General features: G+C 41.7%; 2 protein-coding genes and 1 pseudogene across 6 annotated transcripts in view; all 3 read left to right on the top strand.

The window, feature by feature from the left end:
- Positions 1-8: 8 nt before the first annotated feature.
- TXNDC12 (thioredoxin domain containing 12) lies at positions 9-8,697 on the top strand. Its single transcript, XM_036233935.1, has 6 exons — positions 9-193; positions 2,261-2,313; positions 3,198-3,271; positions 4,862-4,931; positions 5,527-5,610; positions 7,836-8,697. Exons 2-6 carry the CDS (start codon positions 2,274-2,276, stop codon positions 7,913-7,915), a joined length of 348 nt encoding a protein of 115 aa, XP_036089828.1. The 5' UTR covers positions 9-193; positions 2,261-2,273; the 3' UTR covers positions 7,916-8,697.
- LOC118605296 lies at positions 5,955-6,070 on the top strand (annotated as a pseudogene).
- A 114-nt stretch (positions 8,698-8,811) lies between the features above and the next one.
- RAB3B (RAB3B, member RAS oncogene family) overlaps positions 8,812-20,731 on the top strand; it is a 73,786-nt gene continuing 61,866 nt past the window's right edge. For 2 of the 5 annotated variants that reach the window (XM_016120325.2, XM_016120319.2), the window contains exon 1: positions 15,863-16,145. The gene's annotated coding sequence lies outside the window, so the exon portion shown is untranslated. Of the gene's footprint in view, positions 11,326-15,862; positions 16,146-18,462; positions 18,650-20,731 lie in introns of those variants that run through there. The other 3 variants (XM_016120323.2, XM_016120324.2, XM_016120322.2) reach the window with 2 other exon arrangements.

The following is a 20,731-nucleotide window of genomic DNA, read 5'->3' as shown; positions in this document are numbered from 1 at the left end:
ATGAATTAGGTATAGTCTTTGATCTTGAGAAGTTAATAGTTTGGTGAGAAATACAAGTAAACATGATTACAAGGTGTAAGGGTCTGGTGATCAGAGGAAGATCACAGAATGCTTTGGGAGCCCAGAGGAGGAAAGGACTAACTAGCTTTTGAGAGAAGGTGGTTTTTCATAGCTTTCACAGAAGGCTTAATAGGTAAGTCACTCTAGAACAAGGATCAGCAAAATATTACTACTAATAATATAAGGGTTAGTAAAATATTTGCTAATATTTTAGGCTTTGTTGACCATAGAGTCTCTGTTGGCAGCTTATCAGCTTTGCTATTGTAGCACAAAAGCAGTCATAGACAGTGACTATAAAAATGAGGGTGAATATGTTTTACTAAAACTATACACTGAAATGTGAGTTAATATTTCATTTTAATATATCACAAGGCACCATTCTTTAGATTTGTTTTCAACCATTTAAAAATGTAAAAAAACACATTTGTATTTCACAGCCCTACAGAAGTAGGCAGTGGGCTGCATTTGGTCTGTCTTTTGTAATTTGCTGACCTCTCCTCTAGAAGGCAGAAAAGAAGTTTGCTTGGAGAAAGGAGGAAGCAAGACATTCTAAACTGCTTTGTAAGTGCAAGGAGCTGTTAAAAAGGACGGGCTGCCTTGATGTATTTCTTGCTCATCAGGCAATCTAGACCACTTTTTGTTTCTGTTATGTGAGAGGATTCCTGTGCGAAATGGAGGTTTGGATTAGGAAATCTCTTAAATCTTTTTCCAGCCTTCAGTCTCTGATTTTAAGTTAGTTGATTGTTGGTTTAGTTGGGTATAAACCCATAAATTCTGGATTGCTGTTCTAAATTGAAGTAGACCATAATAGAATATTTGTTTTGGATTCAGACTTATGAATTAAGTGGCAGAACCTAGGTTTTATGTGGCCAAATATTTTATCACTTGGGAGTCTCCGTTTTCTCATTTCTATTATGAGACCATTAGTAATATCTACCTTAGAATTGTTGTGAGGATTTAAATGAGATAATGCATATAAAAGCACATTGCACAATGTTGTATAATAAGTATTTAGCTCATTTTTGCCATTATAGTTACCTAAATCCCACTTCTCACCTAAGCTTGCCTTGCTTATTTAGTTTGTAAGCTTTTACAAATATTAGAGGCAGAAATCCATCCCCAATTAAATGGTTGAAAACAAATCTAAAGAATGGTGCCTTGTGATATATTAAAATGAAATATTAACTCACATTTCAGTGTATAGTTTTAATAAAACATATTCACCCTCACCTAAGCTTGCCTTGCTTATTTAGTTTGTAAGCTTTTACAAATATTAGAGGCAGAAATCCATCCCCAATTTGTAGTAGGCCTGTGATGAGATAGCTAAGTGATTCATTTGACACATATTAAATTAATTCGTTTATATTTAGAATAGTGGCTGGTACATAGTTGTTGCTATGAAAGTGTCTGCTATCAATATTATTTTATGTGCCAAATGTAGAGGATAAAGAGACAGCGAAGAGTTCCTTTAGGAAGCTCCAAGTCCAGTGGGGCGAGATGGGTAAATAATAGATACAGTTCAGTGTAGTAAATGCAGTGTTTTAAGGGTATGATGTTGATACAGGGGCAGGAAGATGGCTGCTTACCTAGGACACTCCTATAAGTTGGCATTTGAGTCTTGAGAGCTTCATCTGGCTAAGACTGGTTCAGGTGGATTATGTTGCTCATTATTTTAAAAAAGAAGATGTATTTTCCTCTCTGATTATAAAAATTACATATAATCATAGGAAAATTGGACAAACAGAAAAAGTATAGAAAAATCCACAATCCTATTATCCAGAGATAACTACTATTATGTTTTGGTACATTTTCTTTGGTCTTTTCTCTGTACATATTTGCATAATTAAAAGCAAACTATAGATAATTTTATGTTCTTAATATAATACCAATGAAATTTTTTATTAATATTTTTATGGTTATATACCCATAACATTTAGAAATACTATAATTTGATGTTTTCTTCTACAATTTCTTCCCAGCTTTAAAGCCCAAATTTGCAGTTTACAGCAATGTCAGAACTTAACGATAATTTTATTATAATAATCTGTTATTGAATAGGTTGTCTTGCAGTTTTCCCTGTTGAAATCATACTACATGAATGTCTTTGTACATTAATCTTTGTTTTCATAAATTTCTCATTTCATTGGGATAGAATTCAAGTGGAATTATTAGTTTATAATTGCTTTGTTTTGTTTTTAAGTGGATTGCCCCTGATGGTGATTATCCACAAGTCCTGGTGTGGAGCTTGCAAAGGTAAGTGCAAATGATAAAACCTCAGATGTGTTCTCAAATATTAACTTAAAAAAATATGAGCAGTGACTTTGGCCCAGCACTGCTGATTGCTTTAAGGAATACCAAAGAAATACATGACATAGATTCTCTGGCTCCAAGAAATTTGTAGTTATATTTGCAAGGGGTCGGAGGGTGAAGCAGTTAAAATAAGTAGAATATGGGATTAAGTGCTACAACAGTCACATGGATAGAAAATGTTAGAGGACGCTGAATTAGAGCCCAAGGTTATCTTACTTCGTAGCATATATTCTTTCTGCTATACCACACTGCCACTTCACAGTCAGATTTTTTTTTCTTTTGTTTGGTATACTACACTACTTTGAGTATGAACTTAGTGTAAATAATTAGTGTAATAACATATATACACGTTAGTGGTAGAGTATTGTTACTCTATCACTTCAGTAGCAGTTGTTGAAATGTGTAGAAAGTAAATAGTAATAATTTTTTCTTTTGTACACCATTATCTATATTTTATAAATGAGGTAAAACTTCAGAAAAATGAAATTAGTTACTCAGAGTCACACAGCTTTGCAAGTAAGTGTCAGAAGTTGGATTAGAATTCAAGTGTCCTGATTTCTGGTTCTAAAGATTAAAAAGAAAGAGGGGGGTGGTTCCATAGAGTAATGGTTAGCATACCTGCTTTACACGCAGAAGGTCCTGGGTTTTGAGCCCCAGAGGAGCCACGGCCCATATCCCGGGTGCACCAGGATACCTGGGTTCACCAAGCCCCATTGGTCAGGGGTGGAAAGGGGAGAATTGAGAAAAAAACGGGGTGTTCTGTGAAACAACAAGTTAGGGTTTGGATATAACAATGATGTTTTCTTTCAAAATCTTTTTCCCCCTAGCTTTAAAGCCCAAATTTGCAGAATCTACAGAAATTTCAGAGCTTTCCCATAATTTTGTTATGGTAAATCTTGAGGTAAGACTTCCAGAATTTATTTTTTCTGCTATGAGTTTAAGTCTTTACTCTTTTAGAATTACCATCATTAATGGTATAAAATCTTATTCAACAGAGCTGGCTGCTTGTATAAATGTATTTTTCTCTTGACCTTTATTTATTACCAAGGCTTATGTTTGAAAGCCATCCAGCCTCCACTTGTGGGAGGAAATAGGTTAGGAGAGATTGGATAAGATGACTGAATTTTAAGTTCCCTTCATTCTTAATCTATGATCATGCCATGTTTTTATATCTTTGTATAGCCGAACTAAAGTATAGTCACACTTGGAGCCCACAACTCCCTGCAAAATGTTATTCAGTTGAAAACCTACTCTGTGCTGGGCTTATATGTACAACCTAGATATCCTTTATGTACTTCACATAGACCAGAGGTTTTAGAATCCCAAATCAGAATATCAGATCTTAGAACGGTTTTTAGGTCATTGCTACTCTCCCCATTTTACAGAACATCTTCGGCCTGAAGGGGTAGGTGATTTAGTCAAGATTGTAAAGCCTAATAAGTGATGAGAATAGGTGGTAGGGCCTATCTGTGCTGCCTTTTAGGCTACACTCTTCAAACGTGGGATACTTGGATGCTCTATGATGATACTTCTAGTCATAAATGCCTATAAAATAATGTTTACTTAAAACATAGTACTGGAAATTTTCTGAACACCTTAACAGTTAATGTTGGGGCAACTAAGGGATTGCTTAAATAGCCAGCTAGTGGATAGCCGAATGCTGATAAACCTTACTCAAGGCAAAGTTACATTAAATGAAGAAATGACCCAATTTAATATCTCAAAAGGGGGATTATACCATAAACGACAAAATTACTATTTCTTCCTATGCATGTGAACTCCTTACCACTTTATATGGTAAGTTAGAATCTCCTCTCAAAGGAAATAGTGTATTCAGTGAGCATTCCCCAACTTAAGAGATTTCTTAAAAAGAAATCTATTTGTGGGGTCATATCTCTTGGGAGGACTACTACAATGCCACAACTGTAGCTAAAACATCAATCTCTAATATTCATGCATTCAAGAAATACTATGTGCAAGTCAGGTATTGGGTATTGGGACTGAACAAAGAACAGATTAAATTTTCTGCCCCCATTGAAATTATATATGGGGACTTGAATATGGAGAGACAGACAAATAAATATATCGGACAGTGGTAAGTGCTATGACTAAAAATGAAGAGTGGAAGGGATAGTTTGCAAAGATGTTTAGAAAAGAATGTGGTATTCGAGCAAAGATTTGAAGCAGAAAAGGGAGTGAGCCATGCAGATAATGGAGGAAGTACATGCAGACAGAGGGTAAAAACAAGTGCAAAAGCCAGAGATAGGAGCATACTTGGTTTTTTAATGACAGCAACAGCAAGCTAGTGGTTGAAATAGTCTAAAGAAAGGGTAAAAGACATAAATTTAGAGAAGTGCCCAGGTAGCACATCATGTATGGCCTCTAAGGCCACTGCAGGGACTTGCGGTTTTATCCTGATTGAGGAGGGAAGCCACTGAAAGGTTTTGAGGAGAGAGGAGACATGATCTGACTTAAGGTTTACACTTTATAGGATGAAGAGGAGCCCAAGGATGAAGATTTCAGCCCTGATGGGGGTTATATTCCACGAATCCTTTTCCTGGGTAAGGCAAAAGATCTTAATCTGGGGATTCATGTTGTAGAAGGAGAGAGAAATGAATCAAGACACTGACTTCACTTAGTGAAACTATACTGGGATGGCTGAAAAACAAAAGCAAACAACCAGTTTCAAGAGAGTGGGGGAGTTCTGAATGCCAGAACTTTAAGTCCGAATGAAGCTTTTCTCACTGCTTTTGTGAGCAATGACAAAGTATTGTTCGTTCATTTGCTTATTCAATTATTTGTGCATCAGCCATAAGACACTATAGGGAAAGGGATAAGCCACAATTCCCACCCCTTGACACCATGGTGCAGCTGAGGCAATTGGAATACTATAACCAGACAAATGTCTTCCTATAAACAATTTTATAAAAGATATTTAATGACTAAAGAAGAGGGCATATGCCAAGGCATGGGAGGTTGTGTTTAGAGACTGCAGAGTTCAGTCTGATTGCAACATAAAACACAAGGGAGTAGGGTGGTGTGATAATGGGCTGCCAAGATAGGCAGGTCTCATTTCCGAGAAGGCCTAGTATACCTAGTATTTGAAATACCTCTCTGGTTATTATTGCAACCCCTGTGCCATTTTGTTTACAATAGATCCCAGTGGCAAGGTGCGTCCTGAAATTATCAATGAGAATGGAAACCCCAGCTACAAGTATTTCTACATCAGTGCTGAGCAAGGTATGATTATGTTGAGAGAGAGAAGGGAGGGTTGCTGCTAAATTTAGCTAGGGTGAACCGCATGCAAGGTCTGTAATGGGAAGCTCAATTCATCATGTTAGCTGAGCATCTGCATGACTAGCTTTTGGCTAGATCCTGTGTAGAATATAGGAGAAAGATAAAACTGAGCTCCTTCCCTAGCTACTTATGATCCAGTTGGAAGCTAACTGAACCACAGGAAACTGAAGAACTAAGGCTCATAGAAATAGTCACTCGCAGACCTGGTTGCATAGTGTAGCCATTAGCACATCTGTTTTACACGCAGGAGGTCTTGGGTTCATGCCCCAGTAGAGCCACAGTCCATGGTCTATGGCCATGCCACCCTGAACAAGCCCGATGTGTGATCTCGGAAGCTGAGCAGGGTCAGACCTGGTTAGTACTTGGATGGGAGACCACCTAGGAAGACCAGGTGCTGTAGGCATAAATAATAATAAATAGTAATTTAAAAACACTTGCCCATAGTCTCACAGTTAGTAAGTCACAGAGCGAGGATTTCAGTCTAGAACTTAGCTGTGTGGTTTTTTTTTCTCCCCCATTGGACTAATGCTGCTCTTCTTGTAAGAATTCAAAGGAGGGGCATGCTATTAGTTGATAAAGGCCAAAAAGTTTTCATAGATAGTAAACTTTAACTGAACCTAGAAGAATAAGAATTTATCTCTATGGACAGATATGAGGAAGACATTTCAAGCTATAGAAACAAAGCAGGGGGTGGGGTGGAGGGGATAGGCAACGTGGAGAGTCCTGAAAGGCTTGCTGGAAGAGATGATGACTGGATTGAGTACTGAAGAATGAGACTAGCTAGCAGACTGTGAAAGGCGTGTTCCAGGCAGAGAGAACAGCATAGCACAAACAGGTGAAGGAAGGTTGAAATCCTGTTATTCATGCTTTTTTGTTTTCTAGTCCTTGAGCACAATTTAGAGGCAAAGGTTGGAATTCATTCCATGTACTGTCACTGCTTTCCTTCTGAAGTTCCCCCTGTCATCTATAAAGGAGATTGTTTGCTAAGTTGCTATGTATCCCCCATTGCCATGCTGCCAGGTTGTTTATAACTTTAAGTTTTGAGTCCTTGAGATTCTTATTTCTCAGGGAGAGGAAAGAGATCTGGAGAGATTATCCTCTCCTGCCCATCTTCCTTACCTAAATGCAGATTACTGGAGGTTGGTTTTAGAGGGAAATTTTCCACATGGAGAAGGACAGTGGAATTTAGGTCCCCAACTCTTGACCCTTGAGATTCACCTTCCCTTTAGAATTTCATCCATATTACCACTGCCGTCTCCATGTTGGCATTATGCTTTAACACATTAGTCCAGATGTGGACACAAGACCTTTGCCTGAATCCCCCATGACGCAGCTGACATGAAGCTGGAACATACAAACCTGTTTTTACTAAAGGCTTAGGTAAAACAGAAAGGAAAAATAAACTGTGCTACCTACCCACCTCTTATGACAGTATAGGCTTGCTTTTTGAGATTCATGGATTCTGGCTCAACTTAACTCCTGGCCTGCCATTGTATAGGGAGTCTGAACCAAAACAACTGCCCTCCTTGAAGTCTAAATCTGTAAGAGGGATGCCCAGAGACAGACAGGTTCCATCTCCCGTCTCCCGTCTACCTAGAGCCTTCCTTCCAGGTTTCTCTTACCTGAGAATTTGGCTTCTTTCATATATAGTTCATACTAGAAATGACCACTGCAGTGAAAATTATCTTCCCTCCCACCACACATGCACACTCAGATATCTGTGTAACCTGCAACCTCTATAGGAAATTAAATAAATGCAACGTTCATCCAAAGAATATAATGGGGATGGTAGGAAGGTATTTTCTATTCCCCTACTGACAAGTGGACTTGTACAGTCCATGATAGGGGTTCAGCTCAGATCCTGGAGGTTAAGCCAAAATAACCACTTACATTTTTTAGGACTTCATGATTTATAAAGCACTTTTGTTATCCGTTTCATTTAATTTTATAGTAATCCTATGTAAAGTAAGTCATATTACCTCATTTTATAGATGAAGAAACAAAAGAGGTAAAATAACTTTCCAGGGCTAAGAACTAGATCTTGAGTCCAGGTCCTATGCTCCTCTTATACTTCTCCTAAAACAAAAATCTATATTGGTTGTCAAAAGTCAAATATTAAAGATATGCTTCATACTACCCTCCCCCCCCCCCCAACCTTTATTTCACAGTTGTTCAGGGGATGAAGGAAGCTCAGGAAAGGCTGACGGGTGATGCCTACAGAGAGAAACATCTTGAAGATGAGTTGTAACGTGAATGTATCTCTTCTTTCATCAAAGTTAGTGTTCTGGATGGAAAGCAGGGAGGGAATATTGAGGAATCGCTCAGAACAATTAAACCAGCCGAGAAACTTTGCTCCTGTCTAGATGGAAAGGAGTTTTCTCACTGTGGAAGAGTTCTACTAGCAGAAGCTGGTCTCCATGTTTGTAGATCCAGCAGAGTGTGCCTGACTTCCTTCTCCTGCCCCGTCTCATGTAAATGTCTATTTGTCATTGAATGTAAAGAATGACACCTTTTGACATAAAACTTGAGCCATTTGGAGGTTTATTCCTCACACCTAAGTATTTGAATCTTTTTCCATTTCCTCTCACTTTACTCACCTTGGTAGTGAAAAGAGATGAGGAGCATCTTTTCTAAAATATTAAAATTGCAGAAATCGCTTGTCATTTAAATTTCAAAACAACAAATCCTAAATGTAAATCAATAATTCTACCCCCATCAAGGAGACCAGCCTGTCTCTTTTTTCTTGGGAATAATCTTGGGCTTCTTTCTGAATCCCTGCAATTTCCTTCCTCTTCTGCTTGGGCTTCTGTGTTTGCACGCATGCGTGTGCAGGAATGGCTGTGTACTTGGACTCAGCCCCAGCTGGAAGCATGCTTTCCCTGTTATTGTTGGAGAAAGTCAAACCTTCAAGCCCTAGGCAGAGCCATTTTTGTCAAATCATCCACTGTATTTTTGTACTGAGATTTACAAAAAAAAAAAAAAAAAAGTATTGATTGTTCCATTAAACTTTAATAAAACTTCAAAAGGAAATGCGTTGTGTTGGCTTTTTTATTATTGAAGAATGGGAGGGAGGGATGAAGATCAGGAATAAAACTCACCTTGAGAGCTAATCTAGGATTCTTTCCTGTACCTTCCACATTCAAATGAGCATCAGAGCTCATCTCTTTTTAAATAGCTGAATTTCCTCCATCCTCACTATCACTGTTTTAGCACAGGCCAGGCTTTTTCTAGTTCCTAGACTATTGTGACAGTCCATCCTTGCTTTCCAAAATGAAAATGTGACAGTGTCACTCCTCTGCTTAAAGCCTTTTCTGCCACCTTCAGGATAATAATATTAGGAAACATTTGGGCCTCAATATGTGCCTGGCACTCTTGTAAGTGCTTTATGTATGTTATCCCATTTTGTTAGCCTTTAGTCCTAACAGCCCTGTGAGAAAGTTACATTATAATCTCCATTTAACAGTAGGAGAATTTGAAGTTTATGGTGAAACCAAGGCACAAGATAAAGTCAAGATCTTTACCAAGACTGTTAAGACACCACCCACTTCTTCATCATTTATTCCCATCCATCTTTGCACTTTGTGTTGTGAAACCCAGTTGCTTCAAGTTCTTGTCACAACATGCTCTTTTATGCTTTTGTATCTTTGCTTGGTTTGCTTCCTCTACCTAAAATTTCTTTTTACTCATTCTTCACGTTTCAAACCACCTCTTCCAGAATCTTTCCTGACCTTGCTCATGAGGATAAAATGACCCTCCCCCAATATATCTATCTTGACTCTGCACCACATTGTATTGTAGTTACCCATTTGTACATCTGTGGCTATTACCAGGCAGAGGCTATTTCTCTGTTCTGCATGCCAAGGTCCCAAAAGCAATGTACTTTTGAGTGACTTTCCAAGCTCTGTAGTAGGTTCTTTTCATTCATTCTCTTTATATTGCATCAGTGGTCCTATGGGATAGATATTGGCCTCATTTTATGGAAGAGGAAACTTTGGAGATGGAATTGCCTTGCCCTCAGTTTATAGACTAAATACTGGATTCTAACCACTTCTGTCTTACTTCAAACTCATGCTTTTTTCATTACACATTGCACTACCTCCTTTATGGTGTAACTTAGAACAGGAGTTTTAAATCCAGGGTACATAAAGACTTTACAAGAGACACATGAGTGCAAAAACTTCAGTGAATGAACATCCAGATCTTCATTTTCACAAAAGCGATTTCTCGGGTTCCTCAAAAATTAAACATTTACCATATGATCCACCAATTCTGCTTTTGAGTATATACCGGAAAGAATTGAATGCAGCATGCTTACAATATCCGAAGGGTGGAAGCAACTTAGACGTCTGTCAGCAGATAAATGGATAAACAAAATGTGGTGTATACATACAATGATGCAATGTTAGTTCCCTTTCTTACAGCTCCTTTACTCAGGCTGATTTCAGCACTACAGTTACTGGTCAGTCCTGAGAGACTGCAGTTCCCATTTAGACCACAAGATGGAGTATGAGCCAACCTTTGCAAAGGGTCACAGGGCCACCTTATCAGCCTCCTTTAACAAGCCCTACCAGGGCAAATAGGACATGTTCTTTCAAAATTAGAAGGGCAACCTGACTTATAGATTCTAAGTGAGCAGAAACTATTCTTCAGTTTCCTGGACATGTATTTGAATGGGAAAATCAAGCATGATAAGCTTAGTTATAAGAATTATCAAATCCCTTACAGTAGCTGTTTTGGAATATCCTATTATGCCCATGAATTTTACATACATTATCACTTTGTTTAACTCTCTCAAAGAACCTCTTCCTCATTTTACAGATGAGCAGCCCACGTGATCAAGAGAAAATCATATAACTGGCAAATACCTAAAGTTATATTCGAACCCAGACCTCTCTGATACCAAAGCTTATGCTCTTGATTATCCCACACTGGTTGACCTTAGAAAGCCTTGGAGTTTGTTTTAATTCAATTCTTTTATTTAACAGAGATGGTCCAGAAAGGGGATTGATTAGTGGTAAGTGATTACTGATGAGACCAAAGGGGATCTTTGTGTTCAGGGTAAACTCATGGACAGAAGGACCCCTAACAACAGACCATAGTTATACACATGCCACTGGTGTGTAAACACTGCAAGAGGGGGAGGCCTCAAAATTGGTCATTTAGCCATGTTCTCACCTTGGGAGAATTGCCTGTTTTCTCTGTCCCTTGGTGCCTTGTCTTTAAAATGGGCTCACTCCTTTTCCTCCATCAAATGTCACTTCCTTAGAGAGGCTTTCCCTGTTTATCATTCTAAAATAGCCCCTTCTCCTAGTCACTTTCTATCCCATCATCTCATTGGAATATTTCCTTTAATATGCTCATCACTAACTGAAATTACCTTATATATTTTGTTTACTTATTTGTCTTCCTTCCTAGGATTCATAACCTCCCTGTGACCAGAGATTGTCTGTTTAGTTCATGTTTATATACACTTGTGCCTAGCACACTGCTAGGTGTTGGCATGCTAAGTGAGCAACAAATATTTGTGGAATGAATGATATAATGATGAAGAACTAGGACCAGAGGGTGAGATTTCAGCAAAGAAGAGGACTTTCCTAACAGAGTTACCCAAAGACGAAGCAGTCTGTCCTGGAGGAGATAGGCTTCCTATCTTTGGAAGTGAGTATGCCAAGGCTGTATGTAGAAGGGTTCCCATGTTGGATTTCTGAGGGGAGCTGATTTGAGGTTCCTTTGGCTCCTCAGTAAAATCTGAATTATGTTTTGAACTAAAACCCTGATAACAGGGTGCTGTCTAGTCATTGTGTTAAGTTGTAGACTATTTTCTCTATTTAGTAACTAGAGAAAGAGAGGCTCACAGGGTAACAGATAAGGAGATTGACAGTGCTAGATTCTGCTTCTGGGCTCTGTGGAAGAGGATAAAACAAATGAAGACAATTATGGTTAATCATTTCCAACTCAGTTGTTGCTTTTACTGCTGGGCTCTTGTTTTCTTCCCCTTAGCTCTCTTCTGTTCCCTTTCTTATAGTGAATGGTTACTGCACAAGCCAGAAAACTCTCCTAGTTGCCTCGATTTCCTTTCTCTCCATGTTTAGGCAATCAGTCACCAAATCTTGTCCTTTTCATTCCTTTATCTCCCACCTCAGGTCTCATTATCTCTTTTGAAGTTGTCATACCAGCCTTCTCTCTGGTCTCCCTGACCCCTGTGTCTTGGAACCTGTTGCGGACACGGTTAGGAAGAAGAGTCGGAGTCTGGAAATGTGTTAACTAACATGGATAAGGGAGAGGGGATGAATGGCCATGCTAACTTCCCAACCCCTGTCTCCATGGCTTTTTATTCTCCCTCTCACAAAGCTGGTTTATAAGATTAGTAATTACAAGTTACAGCCAACTCCCAAATTCAGCCTCAAAGCCACCACCGTGTTATCAGCTACTCCCTCTCCTTTTCTTATCCTTGTGCCTAGAGCAAAATGTCCCAGAATAGGTAAGGCCTGTGCGCCCTCCCAGTAGTGTGACCTTGTTGCTCCAAGCACCAGGCTTCCTGCCAGTACTGCCGGCATCTCACAACAGGAACCTCCAATCCATCTCCCATTTTGCTGAGATCTTTCTAAATTATGAATTTGGCCAGGTCTTACCCCCTGGATAAAGCCCTGTAATAGCTCCACATTGCCTGATTATCCTTAGCATGGTCCCCCAGGCCCTGGCTGACCTCTGACACTGACTTCACCTCCCACCTCACTCATCACTTGTACTGTGCCCATCATGACTATGCTTACAGAGACTGATCGCCCCGAAGTTCCCTGAAGATTTCACATCATTTCATACTCTTGGGCCTTTGCTCATGCTGCTCCATCTGCCTGATTTTCTTCTCCATGAGTTAAACTACTTATCCTTGAAGGCTCAGTTTAAGTCTCATCTTCTGCATCTCAGGAATTGAATCCCAGCGTGGGCCTGACTTACCCTCAGCCTCCTCTCTGCTGACATGTCCCATGGTGAGAAAAGCCATGTCCTGCCAAATGCATTAATGTGTCTGATTATACTCCTGGTTTTCCCTATTTTCAGTAGCTAAGAAACCATGAGCTAGTTATTTCTAACTCACATCCAAAATGTCATGAATCAGTTCCCACTTCATAGATTTATTGTGAAAGTTAAATGAGATGATGGATATGAGGAATCCCTTATAAGTATTTATGCCTATATGTTCAGCAAATATTCTCTAACCAGGAGATACAGTGTTGCTTCCAGGAGGTACAGTGTTGTGAAATAGTATGGCCTTAGACCTTGTGAGACTCAAACTAGTGAAACTTATAGTCTGCTATCCTGCACCAGAATGAGCGTCTTTGTATCAGGGACCATTTGTTATTCACCCTGGTATAAAGTAGGTACTCTGGAGATATTTGCTGTGTGGGTAAGTGAATGAATGAATGGCATTCCCAGTAGAAAGTAACACTAATGAAAGTCAATGGAGATGTTATGAAGCAGGTCACATTCAGGGAACTGCAAGTAGTTTAATGTTGGAGCTCAGCACATGATGAGGGGGTGTCCAGTAATGAGGCTAGAAGGTAGGTGGAGCCAGACCACAAGGGGCCACATGTGCCTATTAAACAGAAGGACTTTGGAGTAGGGCAATGGGTAGATTTTAAGCTGTGTTTAAAAAGAGTCTGCTGCTGCAGTGTAGATTGTGGATTACAGGGGAAGTTTGGAGGCTATCGTGAGGATAGGATAGTGAGGAGGCTGTGGCTGTGGATGGGGAGAAAGGGATGGAATGGAGAGTTTTCAGGAGGTAGAATGAATTGCTTCAGTGAAACATTGGCAGGATGGGCGACGGGGGTGGTACCTGTGTTCTGACTGTTCACATGTTGAATGTTTCCCTTGTGTGTCTCAGATTCTACCCCAGCTGGTAGTAGTGTGCTCTGGTGATGAGGCAATGTCCTCAGTGTGCATTGTAACCAGTTTCATCTTATAAACTGATACAGGTGGGGAGAATGGACCAGCACATTCATTTATTTTATAAATGAAGAAACTAAAGCAAAGGAAGGAATGATTAGTGCATGAAATGGCATTTGAGATACTCATTATCCAAATCTGTTCCCACTCCTGTGGTCGATTGGTTAAAGGTCATAAATTCTTCCCTTCCCTGTATCCATGTCCCTTTGTGATGTAACTTTGCTCTCTTTCTCAGTCAGAGGTGGAGTTTATTTCTCTACCCTTTTGAATCTAGGCTAGACTTGCAGCTTGATTTGTAAAATAGAATAAAGTATAGGTGATGTTACGTAATTTCCGAGGTAAGACCTTAAGAGGTTGTGTGTTCTGCATTTATCCTCTTGGAACGCTGCCCCAAGACCATCATGTAAGCGGTCTAGCCTACTGGTGGATTAGAAGGTGGAGAAAACCATGGCATTAGCCGTCAGCCAGAACCAACTGCCAGACCTATGAGTGAAGCCATCTTAGACCTTCCAACTAAACGCTGTTTATGAGTGATCCCAGGTAAAAATCCGTACTCATTTAGCCACCCCCATTATTGTGAGAAACAATAAATTATTGCTGTTTTTAGCCACTGAAATTTTTGAGTGGTTTGTCATACAGCAATAGATAACTGAAACAACTTTTGCACTCCTGTTACTAGTAAATGGCTTCACCGTCCACCTGGTCACTTATGCCAATTTCCTTCCCCTCATATCTCACAATTAATTTGTCACCAAGTTCAGGGAAGTTTACCTCCTAAGTACATATAAAATCCCTCTACTTTCCATTTTCCACATTGCTATGATGTGAGTTCTGGTCCTCCTCATTTCTCACCTGGATTATTACAGCAATCTCCATTTCCCATCTCCTGTCTCCCCGCTCACTACCCTTCCCATCCAATCTGTTATACTCATCACAGTCAGAGCTATCTTTCTTACATCCACATGTAACCATGTTAACAAACCATGGATAATGAGTATCAGTTTATAAGATGAAACGGGTTAAAATGCACACTTAAAAACTTTTGCTTGCAAGGTAAATCCCCAAGTCTCTAACATGACTTGTGAGATCTTACACTATGTGGCCCTGCCTCTGTTTCCAGTCTCATCTTCCACCATTCTTCTCATTCAACCTTATGCTTCTAGAGCTGCTTCACAGGTTCTGGTGACCTTCTGACCTCCAGCTCCCCCATTGCGTGAGGCAACCCACCGAAGGCGTCAAATGAAAACATTCAACCTGTCGACACTTCTAAGTTCCTGGGTTGGCCATGAGGGACTCACACTGGGTCATAGATTTGAACCTTGTGAAGATCTGAACATTTTATGACATCCACACTTATGCTATTACCTTTTCTAAGTGATTTATTCTTATTCAATAAAAACATCAATTTTTTTTTTTTTATTTCATGTGAAAAGCAAGAGCTAGAGAAGGCTGATTACTCCAGCGACTAAAAATAATTAAAGGAAATTTTGTTTGTAGGACTCTTACTCATACTGGTGTTCACTGAACAACCATAATTCTGAGGTCTAACAGAAAGAGTCTGGACTTGGAGTTAGGCAGATGTGGTATCTAGCTCTGCTATTTACCAGGTGTGTGACCTTGGCAAGTCACTTAGACTTTCTGTGAAAAAGGAATGACAATTCATACTTTGCATGATGGTATTGAGGACTAAATGAGATAAAAGATGTGAATGAGCCTACTATATTTTAAGATCTTAATGATTGTAATTGTTAACCAATTTGATCCCAAGCAAAAAGTACAGTTTTGTCTTTCTATTTTTCCTTGGGCATTTGGATCTAGAAGTGAAGGAAGTCCAATATAATTTGATTTGTTCTTCTCTGTGGTGGTCACCTGCTAGTCAATAGGGAGGTAGCTATTGGGGTCATAGACACTGCCCAAATGTCAGATGTGGCCTCTCTTCCCCTTTAAGAACTGAGTACAATGGGCTTTAACCTCAATTTTCACATTTTATGACCCTTGTAAATTCGAAGCCCCACAGGAGATTTCACACTGGCTTGTGCTCTCATAGTCTCTGCCACTACTCTCTCTTTCTTAAAAAAAATTATTTATTATTATTTATGCCTACAGCACCTGGTCTTCCTAGGTGGTCTCCCATCCAAGTACTAACCAGGCCTGACCCTGCTAAGCAACCAAGATCAGACATTGGGCTTGTTCAGGGTGGCATGGGCGTAGACCATAAACTGTGGCTCCACTGGGACACAAACCCAGGACCTTCTCCGTGTAAAGCAGATGTGCTAACCGCTGCACTATGGAACCACATCCACTACTCTCTTTTTTTCAACTCAGAAAAATAAAGCCCATTGCTTAATTTGCTTACCTTCCCAACTCTCCACTCTCAGGGAGCATGCCTCAGTGTAATGGCTTTTACTGAAGTCTGGAAGTCAAGAAAGCAGTTTACATCATATGTTTGATAAACGTATCCCTTATGTATTTCAGTGCTTAAACACTCTTTTGTCCACCTGCCACGGAAGGGTTACTTCTGATCCTTTACCCAGGTAGGACCCACCCTTAACTAATTAACTATTTTTTTCCCTTTCTTCTGCTTTTCTTCTCTTTATTACCTCTCCCTCCCATTTTGCCAAGTGATTTCAAAATTGTCCTCCCATTTTTACACAGAGCAATTTAGTGTTCCCCCTTCTCCTCACATACTTACATATCCACACTCCTCAAGGCCCCGAGTAGAATGAAGGATCTTTTGTGCATTAGGATCTATCTTTCTTAGAAGGCAGTTGTAACTAGAAGTAGCATTTTTTTCTGATATAATAACCACAGTATTTCTTATTTACTGAGTGCTTACTATGTGCCTGACACTCTATCAAGTGCTTCTTAGTCACTATCTCTTTTTCTTATTTGATCTTCACAATGAGCCTGGGAGGTAGCTTTCATTATTGCTGTTTATTCAAATGAGAATGAGGTGCATGTGTCAGAAAAAATGAAGTAATTTATATAAGATCACACAGCAAGCAAGTGGTGGAAATATATTGAAAACCAAATATGTCTGGCCCCAAGTCTGTGCTTTTTCCACTTTATTACATAGCCTTTCATGGGGAGGAGAAAGAGAAAGTAATCAGAAGACCTGAGGCTACATAACTGCAATACCATCTGTTCTCATATTGTTTTGCAACTTTAAAAGATGGTTTTGTATGTTATCTCATTACTCCTGTGAAGAATGAAAAATCATTATCATCACATCCATTTTGCAATGAGGAAACTAGGGTCTTGTGATAGAAAGGGAGTGAGGGACCTATGTTATAGGGTATTTGATTTTAAGATCACAGGGGCACTAGTGGTTAAGAAGTTCAGAGTGTGACCATGGTTGATGTGAAGAGGAGACATGGACTGAGGGATCGGGAAACCCCATGGCTACTGAAGTCACCAGGAGGATGGCAGGACAGGGGCTAATGAGGATGACCATGAGCCAGGGGCTGAAACTGTCAATGCATAAGGAGCAATTGCGGGGTCAGTGATATCCTTGATGAGGAGGAATAGAAGGTGGTGTGGCTGGAGAGAAAAGGAGAATAAATTTTTGTACAAAAGTAGAAGTGGCAGAACTCACCCCACCTTCTGGTTTTATGGTGTGTGGAGAGTGGGAAGGTGAGAAGCCCTCTTGCAGGAGGGTACAAGAAGAGAATTACAGGAGGACCAAGTTTCAGCAAAGGGAAAGAAGTAATCTAAGTACTCTCTGAAGAGACCAGAACGTGTAGGAGAGTTCGTTGACAAAGGAATGGGATTCCACAGGGTACAGAGAAAAGGGCTGCCAGGAGATGAACTGTGGGAAGGTGAATGAAAAGGAGGATGTGGGGAAACTCAGAACAGTATAAGGATGAATCTGATACAGAAGTCAGATAACCAGAGGGGCTGTCAATTAGGTGGTTCCTGAAGTCAGAGAGACAATATGTAGTTAGGGTCATAATAGAACTTGGGAAGGGGGGATGGTTTTTGTTTCTGATGTGGAACTCTAAGATTTGGGGTGGGAGAAGAGTGTGGAAAAGGACCATGATTCTAAACCAGAGCTGGTAGCTGGCTCCTGTGACCTCAGGAAGACTCGAAATCCAGGTCAGGATGGGAGGAGGCAGTGCAAACTACCTCCTATACCTGCCTTTGCTGACAGAGCTGGGACTTCTTTGACCAGGCAAGAACATCTTCTTACTCCAGGCAGCTGCTGCTAATGGGGAGCCATTGAAAGTCTTTCTTTTGTTTTTGTTTTTGTTTTTTTGTTTAACAAGGTCGATGGTAACATGGTGACATTTAAAACGGTCATTCAGGCTGCTGGAGTAGAGGATAGAGTGGAGAGTGGAGGCAGGAGACTCTTAAAGGGACTGTTGTGTTAGTCCAGGCAAGAAGTGATGAGACCTGAACCAGGGTGAGAGTAGTGGAGATGGAGAGGAAGGGAAGAAATAGGATATTTTAAGGAGGTGTTATTACCTGACTGGTGGGATGTAGGACGTGAAGGAGGGCCTGAGTTAGAGGACAATGCCCAGATTCCTGGCCTCATTGCCTCTTGTAGCCAACTGCCCAGATTCTGCATCTACCCGTGGGCTTTTGAGGATGAAGCCATATAACGGACAGGAAAGCGCTCTGGAAATGACAAAATACTGGTACCCATCATCATCTACATTGTTATCAAAGCTCTCTGATCACTCTAGGCGTGATAATTAATATAAATCACGGTAGCCACCCAGATATTAGGTAGCTCAGGGTCCCCAAAATACCTTGGATTTCCTGCACCTGCCAGCTGTGGGGGTACCAGAGGCGGGGCGAACACAGACTCCGCCCCTGGGCGGGGAGCGGGTGGGGCCTGGACACAGCCCGTAGCGAAGCTGAGCTGCCTTTGGAACCTCAGCCCTAAGTCGCTGTGGTGAGGTCTACACCAGACCCGCGGGAAACCTCACCGCCCTGCCCTGCAAACCGTGCTGCGCCTTGTGCCGCCAGTTGCTTGGTCCCGCCGTTCCATTGCGCTGTCCCGGAGCGAGCCGCTCTCCTGCACCCGGAGTCCCAGGTAAGGGGCGCGGCGCCGGCGCCCCGCCAGGCGGGGATCAGGGACAGCTCCTCGGCGTGGGGCGCTGGGGACGGTGAGTAGGGCTGAGGAGGAGCGCAGGGCAGCGGAGGGGATGCCGAGGAGAAAGGGTCGGGGGAGGCCGTTAAGGAGGCGGCACCGCAGCAGTGAAGGGGCGCGTAGCCTGGGGAGAGGGAGCTGAGGGGGGTCTACCCAGACTGTGAAGGCCGCTTCTTGGGCACGGGGCAGTGGGAGTGTGGAAGCAAGAAAGAAGGCGCCGGGGCTTGGGGAAAAGATGAGCAGCGAGTGGAGCGCAATGCGGGGGAAACAGGGGTCGTTGGGGGCGGGGAGATGTAATGAGGGAGCTGAGAGGGGCAGTGCGGGCAGAGGGTACCAGGCAGCCGAGGGACGGTGAAGGGGGTGCTAAAGCCAGAGGGTTGAGGGGAAGGCGTGGAGGTGAAGAGCGAAGGGGAGGGGACTGACTGGCGGGAGTCATTTTGAGCTGGAGAGGAGTGAGTGATGAGGGGAAGGGGCGCTGGGCAGGAGGGGGTTTGCTGGTCGGGGCCAAGGCTAATGAGCATGTAGAGCTGGGAGCGGAAAGGATGCAGAGCAACGGCCCACCTGGGTACAGGCAAGACAGGTTACCTGAGTAGAAGGCGAGGGGTGGAGCTTGGGGGTGGGAAGTTGGAAGAATGGGAAGTGGGACCCTGGGTGGGTCTACCCTGACTGCAGAGGAAGGAGCTGGGAGCTGCTTGAGGGAGACGGTAGTGGCCTTGGATATGGGCAGTGGAATGGGTGCCTGGATTCTGGCTAGAGGTGGGGGATGGAGTAGAGAAGCACTGGAGTAGAGTAGGGATCTGGTGGCTGAGAGTGGAGGGACTGTCGGGGAACTTGGAAAGTTTAGGGTGGTAGGTGGACTGGGTCGGACTGGGGAGGAGGCCAGATGGGAGTTGTGGTATGAGAGTGGCAAGGTGATGGGGGCCCAGAGTGGAGCCCTTGGGCCCCCAGGCACTCTCTGTATCTTAGCTCCTCAGAAGCCTGAGGAAGGCTCACAAGCACCGCACCCTATTACACTGCCACCTGGGATCATAGACAGAGAATCTTGGACAGAAAAATTCATTCACAGGCTGACTCTGTTCTGGAGTCCAAGTGGGAAGAGACTTTAGGGAGGGCAGAGCAGCAGCCTCTGGGAGCTAATAGAGATGTGCGGTGGGGCGGGAGAAAGACAGGGCGGGCCTCCATCCCCTTCTCAGAATCCAAATGGAAAGGGGTGGGGGATAGTAAAAGGAGTTAGATGTATGTGTGCACAGGTGGATGCCCACCTGTTCGGTGCCTATAAAGGGTGGAAAACAATGGAAGTTCCTGACAAGCTCTGTCTATGGTAATGGGAAGAAGCCCTGATACTGTGTTAGCCAAAGGAGTGACATTTTGCTGGAGGATGATGGCTCAGGGAAGACTTTCTAGTCTTGAAGGATTTAGCTAGTACTGGAGAAAGTATGTTTCCTTCAGAACATCAGAAGAAACAGTATGGGAGAAGGCAAAAATCTAAAATGATCTCCAATCTAAGAAATAAATGAAGGATTTCTTTCTTAAGGATTATGATATGAAGGGAGGCATCATCAGTAGATGCCTATAATGACATTTTTAAAGGTTTCCCCTTTAGGTTTGAACTCTTTATAGTCCCTCTTTATCCCTCTAGAGTACAGCACAGGGCCTGGTACATACTAGGTTGAGTGTTGATTGAATGAATAATTGCTCTGTGGTTGTACTCCTGCCTCAATTTCCCCATCAACCCCCAAGAACTGTTGCGAGGGTCAAAAATGATATTGTGGTTGAAAAGAACTTTTGTAAACTATAAAGCACTGTACAAAAGAGAAAGGCCATTGGCATTATTATGCAGGTGTGCCTACATTCTGACCATGGTTACACCCATGGCTCTCTCTTTCCAGTCTAGTGAAAGAAGAAAGTGAATATTTATCAAGCATCTATTGTATGCATAATTGAATGCACTGAGAACACCTGGTAGAGTGCCTGGCATTTAGTAGATGATCAATAAATAGTAGCTATTATGAAACTGTTTCTGTG

The sequence above is a fragment of the Rousettus aegyptiacus genome, unplaced genomic scaffold, assembly GCF_014176215.1.
Source record: "Rousettus aegyptiacus isolate mRouAeg1 unplaced genomic scaffold, mRouAeg1.p scaffold_m13_p_1, whole genome shotgun sequence".
NCBI classification, from domain to species: Eukaryota; Metazoa; Chordata; class Mammalia; order Chiroptera; family Pteropodidae; genus Rousettus; species Rousettus aegyptiacus.
This window is presented reverse-complemented; position numbering and strand designations above follow the sequence as displayed.